The 15,403-nt window shown below is 44.3% G+C and overlaps 1 protein-coding gene across 2 annotated transcripts; it reads right to left on the minus strand.

Annotated features, from left to right (window-relative positions):
- Positions 1-1,945: 1,945 nt before the first annotated feature.
- Positions 1,946-13,075, minus strand: LOC121574478 (B-cell CLL/lymphoma 7 protein family member A-like). 2 transcript variants are annotated; one of them, XM_041887093.1, is made up of 6 exons: positions 12,928-13,075; positions 10,548-10,632; positions 10,315-10,411; positions 9,889-10,038; positions 3,094-3,206; positions 1,946-2,806 (listed from the first exon to the last, which is right to left on the minus strand). In XM_041887093.1, the coding sequence occupies exons 1-6, from the start codon at positions 12,960-12,962 to the stop codon at positions 2,732-2,734; spliced, it is 555 nt and encodes a 184-aa protein (XP_041743027.1). In that variant the 5' UTR covers positions 12,963-13,075; the 3' UTR covers positions 1,946-2,731. The 2 variants fall into 2 exon arrangements, with proteins under 2 accessions (XP_041743027.1, XP_041743026.1); XM_041887092.1 differs by having other exon boundaries at positions 12,917-13,075.
- Between the last annotated feature and the right edge of the window lie 2,328 nt (positions 13,076-15,403).

The raw sequence follows: 15,403 nt of genomic DNA on the forward strand, positions 1-15,403 counted from the left end.
ACCCTCTCCATTTTTCATGAGTTCCCCTCCCAGCCAATGTAGTCAAACATAACAGGAGGAAAATAATCATTAAATAACCACAGGCCCCTAAAAGAGAAGGGGAAGGGATTAGGGAAGTATTTTAGTACTGCACACTGAAAGCCAGATGCTACCACTGATTCCCTTCCCTCTGAGTCTAATGTGATCCTCATTCACACTAGAATATCAACACAAAATATGCATTAGAAGAAATCTGCAGGCCTAAATCCTAACTATGTGGGAAAGATTGGTTATTTTGACCTATAATTCAAACAGAAAGGAAAATACAGAAATACTGAGGCTTACCCGACTATGTTGAAGAGTTGGCTAGTACTGGAGTTAGTACGTCTGAAATTGTGTGAACGGGTAACAGAATGTTATGTAGATTCTTATTAATAAAACAAAACCATTGGACATAATCAAATCCGAGCAATAGCGATGGAATAAATAAATCCAAACTAACCATCAATCTGTACAAGATCATTCTAAAAGTTGATAGATGTGTGAATATGCGTTCCTCCCCTTATTCTGAAGCTAGGTTGCAACCCACAGAGAGCACCTTGAATGAGAATCTGAGCCACAGTTTGAACTACGAGACTGACTGGATCCTCTGCTGTGAGCTGAGTGGAGTATAAAGGTAATACACAGTAGTAGTAGACATTACATTTAAACTACAGAGATGAGAATGAAGACTGTAACTGAATGTTATTAATAAGAATCTGGTTGCATCACCGCCTGGTATGGCAACTGCTTGTCCTCCGACCGCAAGGCACTACAGAGGGTAGTGCGTACGGCCCAGTACATCACTGGGGCCAAGCTTCCTGCCATCCAGGACCTCTATACCAGGCGGTGTCAGAGGAAGGCCCTCAAAATTGTCAAAGACTCCAGCCACCCTAGTCATAGACTGTTCTCTCTGCTACCGCACAGCAAGCGGTACCGGAGTGCCAAGTCTAGGTCCAAAAGACTTCTCAACAGCTTCTACCCCCAAGCCATAAGACTCCTGAACAGCTAATCATGGCTACCCAGACTATTTGCACTGCCCCCCCCACCCCCATCTTTTTACGCTGCTGCTACTCTGTTAATTATTTATGCATAGTCACTTTAACTCTACCCACATGTACATATTACTTTAACTACCTCAACTAGCCGGTGCCCCCGCACATTGACTCTGCACCGGTACCCCCCTGTATATATAGCCTCCCTACTGTTATTTTATTTAACTTCTGCTCTTTTTTTCTCAAGACTTTTTTTGTTTTATTCTACTTTTTTATTAAAAATAAATGCACTGTTGGTTAAGGGCTGTAAGTAAGCATTTCACTGTAATGTCTGCACCTGTTGTATTCGGCGCATGTTTGATTTGATTTGAATGTCATCATATAAAAACTGTCATTGCTGTTGACCAAGTGAGAATTTAGCCTGGATTCCATCCTGTTTCTGCTGAACTCCTCAACTCTTTTGTGGTTATCATGTCTTTTGGTAGGAAAGGAGCTGGTTAAAGACACAGACTGGCACCCAGGCTAGTGGGAAGCTGCTGACTCTCTCAAAGTAAATTCTGCTTTCAGAAGGTTTGCAGAAATGGTTCAGTAGTTTTCATCTACTGTATGCAGCTTGGTACATACAGTAGATGTTGACATCTTTCTAACTGTAACCAATGTGAAACTTAACCTGTTGTTCATAGTTAAATGTCAATATTTAATACAATTATTTAGTGTCAACTCAATGACATGTTTAAAACATAAGGCAAATAAAAACATGGCACTAAAAAAGTAGTTAAAAAACAGTCTTACCTACTAAGTACGTTTTACTATAGCAACCAAGGCACACCCTCAGATAATAATAATAATATGCCATTTAGCAGACGCTTTTATCCAAAGCGACTTACAGTCATGCGTGCATACATTTTTTTTGTGTATAGGTGGTCCCGGGGATCGAACCCACTACCTTGGCGTTACAAGCGCCGTGCTCTACCAGCTGAGCTACAGAGGACCACTACCTACGCTACAAGCTTATCCTTACGATTACGGGAAAACATAAATGTGACCAGTACCACTGTGTTGTTCTACCTCTAGAAAACAAAGCGAGTAAAAAAATATATATAAAAAGGACACAAATCTACACCCAGTACAGCAGCAGTAACACCATGGTGTGTTGTTTTTGTGACATTATACCTTAACAGTGCATTGACCCTTTTGAGCTAAACAACAACCCCAAAACTAAACGTAACAACCGGAAACTGTCCTAAACAAACACCATAACAACCAGAGGTGAGTTAGGGGGAGGTTTGACGTGGCTCCTGGGTTAGAAGACGCCCTTAAGGCGTCAGCATGCTTAACTTTGGCTGGCGCTTAGCCGAACTCGGCTAGCCGAAACGAACAAGTGTGCTTGCATAATCCCTTAAAAGACCTTCGTTTAATTTCTTTTTTGAAAAAGCGTCAATAGTACTGATTGTTCATTTTGAGACGCCGTAGCGTCAAAATGTCAGAATTGTGTTTCTCTTCTGTGCGCAGCTGAGCTCACAGCGCCACCCCTGGCCATGGAAGGGATAACAGGCTGGATCATAGAGCTACTCGTGGCATTAGTGAGGGAGTGAGTGTGCAAGAAGAGAAGAGGGGCTCAGTGAAGGGAGGTAAAGTCCTTTCTCCCTCTGCTCAGAGGACTGTTAGGGGCTACGCAGGGGAGGAAGAGGATAGAGAGAAGAAAGGATGCAGCGTGACTATTTCTCCTCGTAGTCCTGAGATGGAGACTCCTGCTTGTTCTTCTTACTGCGAGGAGCCTCTTCCTCCGGATCCTGCCAGCCCAGACACAACCACAGAAACACACAGTCACATTATGGAGTTTTAGCAGAAACATGGCTGTAACAGCTTGCCTAGCTATTTCAACCGACAAACATACAAACACAACCATATCTGAGGAAGTTATTTGTCCATTTATTCATTTAGAAATGTGGTTGGGATAAAAAGAGGCATTGATTTTTCCCTCAGACCACTCATATTATTCGTGGAGGAAGAGTAGAATATAGTAGAATATACAGTACCAGATTGGCCAGGGTATATGGTGGAATATAGAGTAGACTACCTGAGTGGCTTTGCGGCTGTCTGAGGTGTCCTTTTCTCCCGAGGAAGTCTGGCTGCTGTCTCTCTTGTCCCTCTGTCCTCTCTCTGAGCCCTCAGTGGATGGGTTGCTCTTCGCTGCACCAAACACACAATAACACACCACATTAAATACCTATTAAACCAGTCACTGTCAGATGTTCTACTGTTGAATGACTGTCTGTATATCTGCATTGCTTGCTGTTTGGGGTTTTAGGCTGGGTTTCTGTATAGCATTTTGTGACATCTTCTGGTGTAAAAAGGGCTTTATAAATACATTTGATTTGTATATTTGAACATCAATTGGTATTGGTATTTTATTAGGAACCCCATTAGCTGTTGCAAAAGCAGCAGCTACTCTTTCTGGGGTCCACACAAAACATGACATAATACAGAACATTAATAGACAACAGCTCAAGAACAGAACTACACTTTTCTATTTTTTTTTTTTTTACGAAAGGCACACGTAGCCAACATATCAATACATACACACAAACTATCTAGGTCAAATAGGGGAGAAGCGTTGTGCCGTGAAGTGTTGCTTTATCTGTTTTTTTAAAGCAGGTTTGCTGTTCACTTGAGCAATATGAGATGGAACTGAGTTCCATGCAATAATGGCTCTATATAATACTGTACGCTTTCTTGAATTTGTTCTGGATTTGGGGACTGTGAAAAGACCCCTGGTGACATGTCTGGTGGGGTAAGTGTGTGTGTCAGAGCTGTGTGTAAGTTGACTATGCAAACAATTTGGGATTTTCAACACATTCATGTTACTTATAAAAAGAAGAAGTGATGCAGTCAGTCTCTCCTCAACTCTTAACCAAGAGAGACTGGCATGCATAGTATTTATATCAGCCCTCTGATTACAATGAAGAGCAAGACGTGCCGCTCTGTTCTGGGCCAGCTGCAGCTTAACTAGGTCTTTCCTTGCAGCACTCAACCACAAGACTGGACAATAATCAAGATAAGACAAAACTAGAGCCTGCAGGACTTGCTTTTTGGAGTGTGGTGTCAAAAAAGCAGAGCATCTCTTTATTACGGACAGACCTCTCCCCATCTTTACAACCATTGAATCTACATGTTTTGACCATGACAGTTTACAGTCTAAGGTAACGCCAAGTAATTTAGTCTCCTCAACTTGTTCAACAACCACATTACCAGATTCAGCTGAGGTCTAGAACTTAGGGAATAATTTGTACCAAATACAATGCTCTTAGTTTTAGAGATGTTCAGGACCAGTTTATTACTGGCCACCCATTCCAAAACAGACTGCAACTCTTTGTTAAGGGTTTCAGTGACTTCATTAGCTGTGGTTGCTGATGCGTATATGGTTGAATCATCAGCATACATGGACACACTGTCACGATCGTTTACAAAACAACAAACAAACGATACGTGAAGTCCAAGGTAGACTAATAACATACCTATACGGAACAAGATCCCACACAGACTGGTGCCAAACGGCTGCCTAAGTATGGTCCCCAATCAGAGACAACGAGCTACAGCTGCCTCTGATTGGGAACCACCCTGGCCAACATAGATCTACACGATCTAGAAACTCAACATAGAAAACTAAACATAGAAACTACACACCCTGGCTCAACATTTAAGAGTCCCCAGAGCCAGGGCGTGACACACACATGCTTTGTTTAATGCCAGTGGCAGGTCATTGGTTAAAAAAAAAAGGGTAGAGGGCCTAGAGAGCTGCTGTTTGACATTAGAGAAGCTTCCATTAAAGAAAACCCCTTGAGTTATATTAGATAGATAGCTCTGAATCCACGATATGGCAGAGGTTGAAAAGCCATAACACATATGTTTTTTCAAGAACAGGTTATGGTCAATAATATCAAAGGCTGCACTGAAATCTAACAGTACAGCTCCCACAATCTTTTTATCAATTTCCTTCAACAAATCATCAGTCATTTGTGTCAGTGCAGTACATGTTGAGTGCCCTTACAAATAGCATTGTATTTGTAAGGGGTAGTTTGCTAAGAGCTGGCAGCAAGCTTATAGGTCTGCTGTTAGAACCAGTAAAGGCCAGATAAATCATACATTATTTCTGTAACAAGACCTACTGTTGAGTATTCATGTGTTCACTTTTATTTGCTACTTGTAATCAACTCAAGTCAAGGGTAACTGGAAAGGATTAATGCTTCTGTGTGGTGATATGGAGTAATTCCTTGTGCTCAGATAAAAATGCATGACTGGGAGAGAGTAATAAATATATAGAGAGAAAGAGGGGTAGAGAGAGAGAAGAGAGAGAGAGAGAGAGAGAGAGAGAGAGAGAGAGGGGGCGTAGAGAAAGAGAGCTGTAGAGAGAAAGACAGTGGGGTAGAGAGAGAGAGAGAGAGAGAGAGAGAGAGAGAGAGAGAGAGAGAGAGAGAGAGAGAGAGAGAGAGAGAGAGAGAGAGAGAGAGAGAGAGAGAGAGAGAGAGAGGCAGAGGGGTAGAGAAAGAGAGCAGTAGAGAGATTGTTAGAGAGAGAGGCCAAACCACACGACCAGCAACATTAGACACTTTATGGAACACAAAGCCTTCACTATTTAATCCTGGAATATCCAAGGCCTGAGGTCATCTGCCTTTGGCCTAAAGAGCAGGAACCTGGACTTCACCAAATAAATCGGAAATACAGACATTGTCATCCTACAAGTAACATGGTACTCCTGAGTGGCGCAGTGGTCTAAGGCACTGCATCGCAGTGCTAACTGTGCCACTAGAGATCCTGGTTCGAATCCAGGCTCTGTCGCAGCTGGCCGCGACCGGGAGACTCATGGGCGGCGCACAATTGACCCAGCGTTTTCCAGGGTAGGGGAGGGAATGGCCGGCAGGGATGTAGCTCAGTTGATAGAGCATGGCGTTTGCAACGCCAGGGTTGTGGGTTCGTTTCCCACGGGGGGCCAGTATAAAAAGATATGTATTCACTAACTGTAAGTCGCTCTTCTGGATAAGAGCGTCTGCTAAATGACTAAAATGTAAATGTATAGAGGAGATGGACCCACTGGTTGCCCTCTAGGTTACAGAGAGCTGGTAGTCCCATCCACCGAACTACCAGGTGTGAAACAGAAAAGGGACTCAGGGGGTATGCTAATTTGGTATAGAGCATACCTAACTCACTCTATTAAATTAATCAAAACAGGAACATTTTACATTTGGCTAGAAATTCAAAAGGAAATTATCTCAACAGAGAAAAATGTCCTCCTGTGTGCTACCTATATCCCCCCACTAGAAGCCCCATACTTTAATGAAGACTGCTTCTCCATCCTGGAGGGGGAAATCAATCATTTCCAGACCCAGGGACATGTACTAGTCTGTGGCGACCTAAATGCCAGAAGTGGACAAGAACCTGACACCCTCAGCACACAGGGGGACAAACACCTACCTGGAGGTGACAGCATTCCCTCCCCCATATGCCCCCCTAGGCACAACTACGACAACATAACCAACAGAAACTGGTCACAACTCCTGCAGCTCTGTCGCACGCTGGGTATGTACATAGTCAATGGTAGGCTTCAAGGGGACTCCTATGGTAGGTACACCTATAGCTCATCTCTTGGCAGTAATACTGTAGACTACTTTATCACTGACCTCAACCCAGAGTCTCTCAGAGCGTTCACAGTCAGCCCACTGACACCCCTATCAGACCACAGCAAAATCACAGTCTACTTGAACAGAGCAATACTCAATCATGAGGCATCAAAGCCAAAGGAACTGAATAATATTAAGAAATGCTATAGATGGAAGGAAAGTAGTGTCGAAACCTACCAAAAAACAATTAGGCAACAACAAATTAAATCCCTTTTAGACAACTTCCTGAACAAAACGTTCCACTGTAATAGTGTAGGTGTAAACTTGGCAGTAGAAAACCTAAACAGTATATTTGACCTCTCAGCTTCCCTATCAAATCTAAAAATCTCTAACAGAAAACCGAAGAAAAGTAACAACAGTGACAAATGGTTTGATGAAGAATGCAAAAACCTAAGAAAGAAATTGAGAAACCTTTCCAACCAAAAACATAGAGACCCAGAAAACCTGAGCCTACGTCTTCACTATGGTGAATCACTAAAACAATACAGAAATACACTACGGAAAAAGAAGGAACAGCATGTCAGAAATCAGCTCAATGTCATTGAAGAATCCATAGACTCTAACCACTTCTGGGAAAATTGGAAAAAACTAAACAAACAACAACACGAAGAGCTATCTATCCAAAACGGAGATGTATGGGTAAACCACTTCAATCTTTTTGGCGCTATAACAAAGAACAAACAGCAAAAAAATATACATGATCAAATGCAAATCTTAGAATCAACTATTAAAGACTACCAGAACCCACTGGATTCTCCAATTACATTGAATAAACTACAGGACAAAATACAAACCCTCCAACCCAAAAAGGCCTGTGGTGTTGATGGTATCCTCAATGAAATGATAAAATATACAGACCACAAATTCCAATTGGCTATACTTAAACTCTGTAACATCATCCTTAGCTCTGGCATATTCCCCAATATTTGGAACCAAGGACTGATCACCCCAATCCACAAAAGTGGAGACAAATTTGACCCCAATAACTACCGTGGGATATGCGTCAACAGCAACCTTGGGAAAATCCTCTACATTATCATTAACAGCAGACTAGTTCATTTCCTCAATGAAAACAATGTACTGAGCAAATGTCAAATTGGCTTTTTACCAAATTACCGTACGACAGACCACGTATTCACCCTACACACCCTAATTGACAAACAAACAAACCAAAACAAAAAAGCTTTTGACTCAATTTGGCATGAGGGTCTGCTATACAATTTGATGGAAAGTGGGGTTGGGGGAAAAACATACGACATTATAAAATCCATGTACACAAACAACAAGTGTGCGGTTAAAATTGGCCAAAAAAAACACATTTTTCTTTCCACAGGGCCGTGGGGTGAGACAGGGATGCAGTTTAAGCCCCACCCTCTTCAACATATATATCAACGAATTGGCGAGGGCACTAGAACAGTCTGCAGCACCCGGCCTCACCCTACTAGAATCTGAAGTCAAATGTCTACTGTTTGCTGATGATCTGGTGCTTCTGTCACCAACCAAGGAGGGCCTACAGCAGCACCTAGATCTTCTGCACAGATTCTGTCAGACCTGGGCCCTGACAGTAAATTGAGACTCTGCATGCAGAATTCTGCAAAAATATCCTCAGTGTACAACGAAAAACACCAAATAATGCATGCAGAGCAGAATTAGGCCGATACCCACTAATGATCAAAATCCAGAAAAGAGCCGTTAAATTCTATAACCACTTAAAAGGAAGCGATTCCCAAACCTTCCATAACAAAGCCATCACCTACAGAGAGATGAACTTGGAGAAGAGTCCCCTAAGTAAGCTGGTCCTGAGGCTCTGTTCACAAACACAAACAGACCCCACAGAGCCCCAGGACAACAACAACAACAACACAATTAGACCCAACCAAATCATGAGAAAACAAAAAGAGAATTACTTGACACATTGGAAGAAATTAACAAAAAAACAGAGCAAACTAGAATGCTATTTGGTCCTAAACCGAGAGTACACAGTGGCAGAATACCTGACCACTGTGACTGACCCAAACTTAAGGAAAGCTTTGACTATGTACAGACTCAGTGAGCATAGCCTTGCTATTGAGAAAGGCCGCCGTAGGCAGACCTGGCTCTCAAGAGAAGACAGGCTATGTGCACACTGCCCACAAAATGAGGTGGAAACTGAGCTGCACTTCCTAACCTCCTGCCAAATGTATGACCATATTAGAGACACATATTTCCCTCAGATTACAGAGAACCACAAAGAATTTGAAAACAAACCCAATTTTGATAAACTCCCTTATCTACAAGAAAAGGGCAACCAGTGAAGAACAAACACCATTGTAAATACAACCCATATTTATGTTTATTTATTTTCCCATTTGTACTTTAACTATTTGCACATTGTTACAACACCGTATATATACATAATATGACATTTGAAATGTCTTTTTTCTTTTGGAACTTCTGAGTGTAATGTTTACTGTTCATATTGATTGTTTATTTCACTTTTGTTTACTATCTACTTCACTTGCTTTGGCAATGTTAACATACGTTTCCCATACCAATAAAGCCCTTAAATAAAAAATAAAAAATGGAATTGAAAGAGGGGGTAGAGAGCGAGAAAGAGAGAGAAAGACAGAGGGGTAGAGAGAGAGAACGAGAGAGAGAGAGAAAGAGAGAGAGAGAGAGAGAGAGAGAGAGAGAGAGAGAGAGAGAGAGAGAGAGAGAGAGAGAGAGAGAAAAAAGAGGGGGGTGGAGAAAGAGTGGTGGAGAAAGAGAAACAGAGAGGGGTAGAGAGACAAAGAGAGAGAGGGGGAGAAAGAGAAAAATAGTGAAAGAGGGGGGATAAAGAGAGAGTTCTATTTTGTACCAGGCTGAGAGAGGACTTGTTAGTAGGGGTGCAGATGGAGGGTTGGCAGTTGAACCCCCGAGGGTCACAGCTGCACTCCCTCTCTCTCTCAGCGGGGTAGAAAAGATAACTCTCTCTCCTTCTCTCTCTCTCCCACAGTCTCCCACTGTGATGAGCCTCTGAGTACAGCCCTGTGACTTCAGGCCTAACGACTGGAGCTCTCCAGCTAACCAAACAGCAATTGAAGATACACTAAACCCTACCACAGGGTTCACCCATCCAGTTCTATTAAAAGTGTTTGGATGGGCCACAACAGGAGGGGATTTCAGGCTGGGCATTTGAGCGTGATTCCCTGTGGTGGTGGTGGTGTGTGTCTTACCCCTCTTGCAGTCAGGGCTCTGGTCGCTCTTGGCCTCACTGCTGTCGCCGTGGGATACAGCGGTGGGTTCGGGGGCGGGGCTAGTGCTGCTGCTGGTTTCCTGTTTGACGGGGGAGGAATCAGCGATAGAACTCTGGTTACTGTTGTCGTCTGAGAGGGAGAAGGAGAGAGGGAATAAGACAGAGAAAGGTTTTACATTTGTTTAACCTTTAACTCCATTCTGGGTCCACAGGCATACACACTGACCCACACTCTGGACGTTAAGCGTCCTACAGAATTTAAAGCTGCGGAGCCGGAGCCGTGTGATTTACTGTGAGATATGGCCGCGACTAGATAACAGCCAATGAAATAAGGTTTGTAAATATGTAATAATGGACCGTTCGTCAGAGTTCCGCGGCTATGGACTCTGAATTGAGCTTTACCCACCATGCATGTCCATCATCCCAGGAGAAGAGCTGTTCTCTGGTGTGGTCAATTCTGACCCATACTTCTCATCCTTCCCCTTCTTCTTCTTCTTCTTCTTCTGCAAGACAACAGACAGGGGCAGAAATACTGTTTACATACAACACAATGACGTGACATGAGTTTGAGATGCTGAGAGTATTCTGTAAAATAACTAGACAATGAACTTGAATGAGGCTGTGGTGTGTCTTATGTACGTCATCTGCTGTTTTGGGCTCAGTCACTGGAACCCACTTGAAGATCCTCAGGGATGTGTCTCCAACTGTCACCCATTTCTTCTCCCTGGTAGACACACACACACACACACACACACACACACACACACACACAGGCTTAGAAATAATTAAAGGGTTCACTTCGATTCCCATTCAATGTTCCTTTAGTGATAGCAACTCTCCCAGGGCATCACACAAAACACAATACAGACTAAGGTCAGTCAGACATAAACAACAACATGGAGACAGTCACATACTTTTTTTTATAGAATAACATAGTTCCTATCACTCCTGGTTGAAACCAATGAGGACTTTTTACATTATAATAATAAAACAGTACATGCATTTTTGCAATAGCAGACAGATTCAATACAAATGTGGGCCTATTACAATTGAACATCTAAATAACTTTGATTCAACGGGTATTTTAACATTAAGTTTTCAATTGTTTTAGCAGAAATATTTCATGGGGACATGGGTGAAGAATCTCAATTTTAATTCATAAAGTAAACGAATCAAACAAATCCAATGGTGAAAATAAAAGGTTGCCTTGATATAAAGTTCATAAAAATAATTTAGAAATAATAAAATAAAAGTCCAGTTGTATTTCTAAGCTTTGAAAAACAATGAGACTGACTGCGTGTTCAGCAATGCACGACCCCTACTCCTTCTCTCTCCCAGCACGACCCCTACTCCTTCTCTCTCCCAGCACGACCCCTACTCCTTCTCTCTCCCAGCACGACCCCTACTCCTTCTCTCTCCCAGCACGACCCCTACTCCTTCTCTCTCCCAGCACGACCCCTACTCCTTCTCTCTCCCAGCACGACCCCTACTCCTTCTCTCTCCCAGCACGACCCCTACTCCTTCTCTCTCCCAGCACGACCCCTACTCCTTCTCTCTCCCAGCACGACCCCTACTCCTTCTCTCTCCCAGCACGACCCCTACTCCTTCTCTCTCCCAGCACTGACCCCTACTCCTTCTCTCTCCCAGCACGACCCCTACTCCTTCTCTCTCCCAGCACGACCCCTACTCCTTCTCTCTCCCAGCACGACCCCTACTCCTTCTCTCTCCCAGCACGACCCCTACTCCTTCTCTCTCCCAGCACGACCCCTACTCCTTCTCTCCCAGCACGACCCCTACTCCTTCTCTCTCCCAGCACGACCCCTACTCCTTCTCTCTCCCAGCACGACCCCTACTCCTTCTCTCTCCCAGCACGACCCCTACTCCTTCTCTCTCCCAGCACGACCCCTACTCCTTCTCTCTCCCAGCACGACCCCTACTCCTTCTCTCTCCCAGCACGACCCCTACTCCTTCTCTCTCCCAGCACGACCCCTACTCCTTCTCTCTCCCAGCACGACCCCTACTCCTTCTCTCTCCCAGCACGACCCCCTACTCCTTCTCTCTCCCAGCACGACCCCTACTCCTTCTCTCTCCCAGCACGACCCCTACTCCTTCTCTCTCCCAGCACGACCCCTACTCCTTCTCTCTCCCCAGCACGACCCCTACTCCTTCTCTCTCCCAGCACGACCCCTACTCCTTCTCTCTCCCAGCACGACCCCTACTCCTTCTCTCTCCCAGCACGACCCCTACTCCTTCTCTCTCCCAGCACGACCCCTACTCCTTCTCTCTCCCAGCACGACCCCTACTCCTTCTCTCTCCCAGCACGACCCCTACTCCTTCTCTCTCCCAGCACGACCCCTACTCCTTCTCTCTCCCAGCACGACCCCTACTCCTTCTCTCTCCCAGCACGACCCCTACTCCTTCTCTCTCCCAGCACGACCCCTACTCCTTCTCTCTCCCAGCACGACCCCTACTCCTTCTCTCTCCCAGCACGACCCCTACTCCTTCTCTCTCCTAGCCGCGCAACATCTATTCAACTTAAAGGGCGACCCAAAGCGCCATCATTTAAAACTCCAGATGGTCTAAAAACTACTGCGACTCCAGAGCTTACTAGTCGTATAGTCCTGAAGTGTATTATTGAATGATTTGCCAGTGTTCTGAAACAGTCGGGTCTCTCCCTCTCCGCCACTACAGCTGCCAGGAGAAAGGAATGGCTTCATGTGAATGCAACGAAATGGCTTCTGGGTTCAACCCACATTAAACCTTGATGGAAAATTCTCTAAAATCATAGGGATCTCGGTTTGTAGGCTACTCGATATACATGGTCGTGCATACCACGAGTGCGCCTGCCGCATCTGAGTGGATAATTTTTCCTAAATTCCCTTTAGATATCATCCGTCTTTCAATTGCATGCTCATTCGTTTTCGCTCATTCTATCTCCCTCTTTTCTTCCCAACAGACAAGGCTTTTCTCATGTTAGGTAACAAACTTGTTTTTTTTCCCTCTTTTACCATTTCCGTACTTTCTCAATAGCAGCCATAACCCGCTTGATGTCATCTTTCGCCCTGCTCCGGGTCTCGGCTCGGACGGACCTGCCCGACATTGCCGCGGTAGGAAGTCTAGAATGTATTTTAGTAAAGCTCGCTGGCAGTTCAGACTTCATACACAACGCAAACACACAGTACGGTGCACAGAGGAGCCAGCGCGCCTGCGCCAAGTGGAGTGGCGCGAATAGAGCTGCATAGAGGCGCTCTGTTTAGCCCTGTGATCCACACAGGATAACAAAGCAACAGAAACTCAACTGGGGAAAATGTTGATGATCACAAGTTTACTGGAGAACGGAGACCAAGTAGAGACTTTCGGACAAGGTGGATAATTGTATAATATAAGGCAGTTTATTCAGAGGTAAAGATATCTGTAAATAGCGTGCACGGACCCGTTCGTCAATCTCGTAGGGAGATATCAGAGAGAGAGCCCCTAAACATTGTGTGCTGACATTTTATACAATAAAATGAAGTAGGTTGATTCTAGTAGTTCTGATCTTCTGATTGGTCCTGATGAGTTGGGCGAGGTCACCTCCAGGCTAGTGTCACTGTTGCATTGGCTCTGAGTCGGGTTCTCTGTCTTCAGATGTTCAGCCTAAGAGAAGGGGGTTTTTGTGTGTGTGTGTGTTTGTGTGTGTTTAACAGTGGTGTGTGTGTGTGTGTTTATCAGTGGTGTGTGTGTGTGTGTGTGTGTGTGTGTGTGTGTGTGTGTGTGTTTATCAGTGATGATGTGTGTGTGTGTGTGTGTGTGTGTGTGTGTGTGTGTCCTCAGAGCAAGAACTCGTGAGTTGGAAGAACTGAGAGACCTATGGCGTGGGTGTTGTCCATAGCCACCTGCTGATAAGGCTGACAAGATAGAAGTCTTTTGTGCATTGTATTAAATACAAAGGCCCAACGCAAAATGGGTCATGCACAAGATTTTAGTCAGACCAAGCTATAACATTATATATTTACTACGAAAAATCCCTCTCTTCACGTCTCCCCAGAGACGTGACCAAGTAACAGTAAAGAAAGAAAACTTAAGACGTGACACAAGCTAACAGTGTAATTGGCAAAATAGGGAAAACTTTATCAGAAGATAAAGTTTTGATTCCCCCTCTTCACGTCTCACAAGAGACGTGACATAAAGCTTAAATGCTGCAATTTGGCAAAATAGGGAAAACTTTATCAGAAGATAAAGTTTTAATTCCCCCTCTTCACGTCTCACAAGAGACGTGACAAAAAGCTTAAATGCTATTCATCATCCAGATATCCTTGGTCAGCATCGTCAATAGCAAGCAAAGGAAACATCTGACCGTTATCTGCAGGATGTGGATCAATAGCGGTGGTTATAATCCTGGTTGTCAGCGTCCGTATGCATGGAATGCAACAGCATCCACAAAGCACTAGAATTGCAGCAAAAACAGAGATGGATACAAGTATAGAAGAAACAAGCGTTTTATATTTACCAAACGCATCCATCCAAGAGTCCCACATTGAAGTATCCACCCCTGAGTGGCTCTTCATTTTGCCATTAAGAGTTCAGTAACCCTTCCAGGGCGACAGTCAAGCTGCCATCTGTGGCTGTATTGTTGGGAATAAAGGTACAACATTGTTCACCAAACATAGCACATACTCCTCCTTTTTCAGCCAGGAGCATGTCGACAGCAATACGATTTTGGAAAGCCATGAGAGAGGTCGCAGCCAACTGGCCATGCACCGCCTCAAAACCTTGTTGTGTCCAATTGCCTAATTTTTGAACATTAAAATGGACATAATTGATTCTGTCAACATTTTTATTAATCGTGCACCACCAGCAAAATGAAGATTCAAAACCTGCGGCTACTTGGTCAATCAATTTATACTCATCTGGTACCCCCTAGGGACCCCAATTGCATCAATGTAGGTTGGGTCCCCATGAGTAGGGCCCACAGCGCGCCTGGTCCTGGTAGGAATTAAGTCAGACACATGGGTCACCAGCTCCTGAACACCTGTTGGATACACAGAAATTGGTAGCAAAAGAGAGACTAGTGCACAGGTGCCTGTGGCATTTCCAGGCAGTCCATCAAACAGACGAACGCCTCCACACCACCACCAGACATCAGCCCTGGAAACAGGTTTAAACTCAGCATTAGGGCGTATAGATAAACCGACACCATCCAACAGGTACCATACCCAACAATGGTAGACCTTTCGTGAGATTAACACAGGTAAAGTTAGCTCTAGCCACCTGATAGGGAAAAATTGGTTTCTTAGTTACTTTAGTAACCAAGGGATGAATTACGTCCCATAGTGTACAATTGGCGGAAGGGTTGTCATGTTTCATGACAGACAGGAAGCATTCTGGCGTAATGGCGGCAGGGATAATGCGAAGCAATGGCCGTGCCCCCATACAAACCACACAACTCTGATGAGTCACCCTTGCCGCTTCCTCAGTCAACAAGAGCCAGTTGTTAGAAAGGCCGGAGACACCTG

The sequence above is a fragment of the Coregonus clupeaformis genome, chromosome 9, assembly GCF_020615455.1.
Source record: "Coregonus clupeaformis isolate EN_2021a chromosome 9, ASM2061545v1, whole genome shotgun sequence".
In the NCBI taxonomy this organism is placed as follows: domain Eukaryota; kingdom Metazoa; phylum Chordata; class Actinopteri; order Salmoniformes; family Salmonidae; genus Coregonus; species Coregonus clupeaformis.

Bases quoted from the DNA above. Each gene is read 5' to 3' on its own strand.
- LOC121574478 (XM_041887092.1), bottom strand. From the start codon at position 13,068: ATGAAGTCTGAACTGCCAGCGAGCTTTACTAAAATACATTCTAGACTT. The intron at 10,633-12,916 runs GTAAAAGAGGGA...TGTGTCTACCAG, and splicing joins ATTGAGAAAGTACGGAAATG to GGAGAAGAAATGGGTGACAG. The intron at 10,039-10,314 runs GTGGGTAAAGCT...TCTCCCTCTCAG, and splicing joins TGGGATGATGGACATGCATG to ACGACAACAGTAACCAGAGT.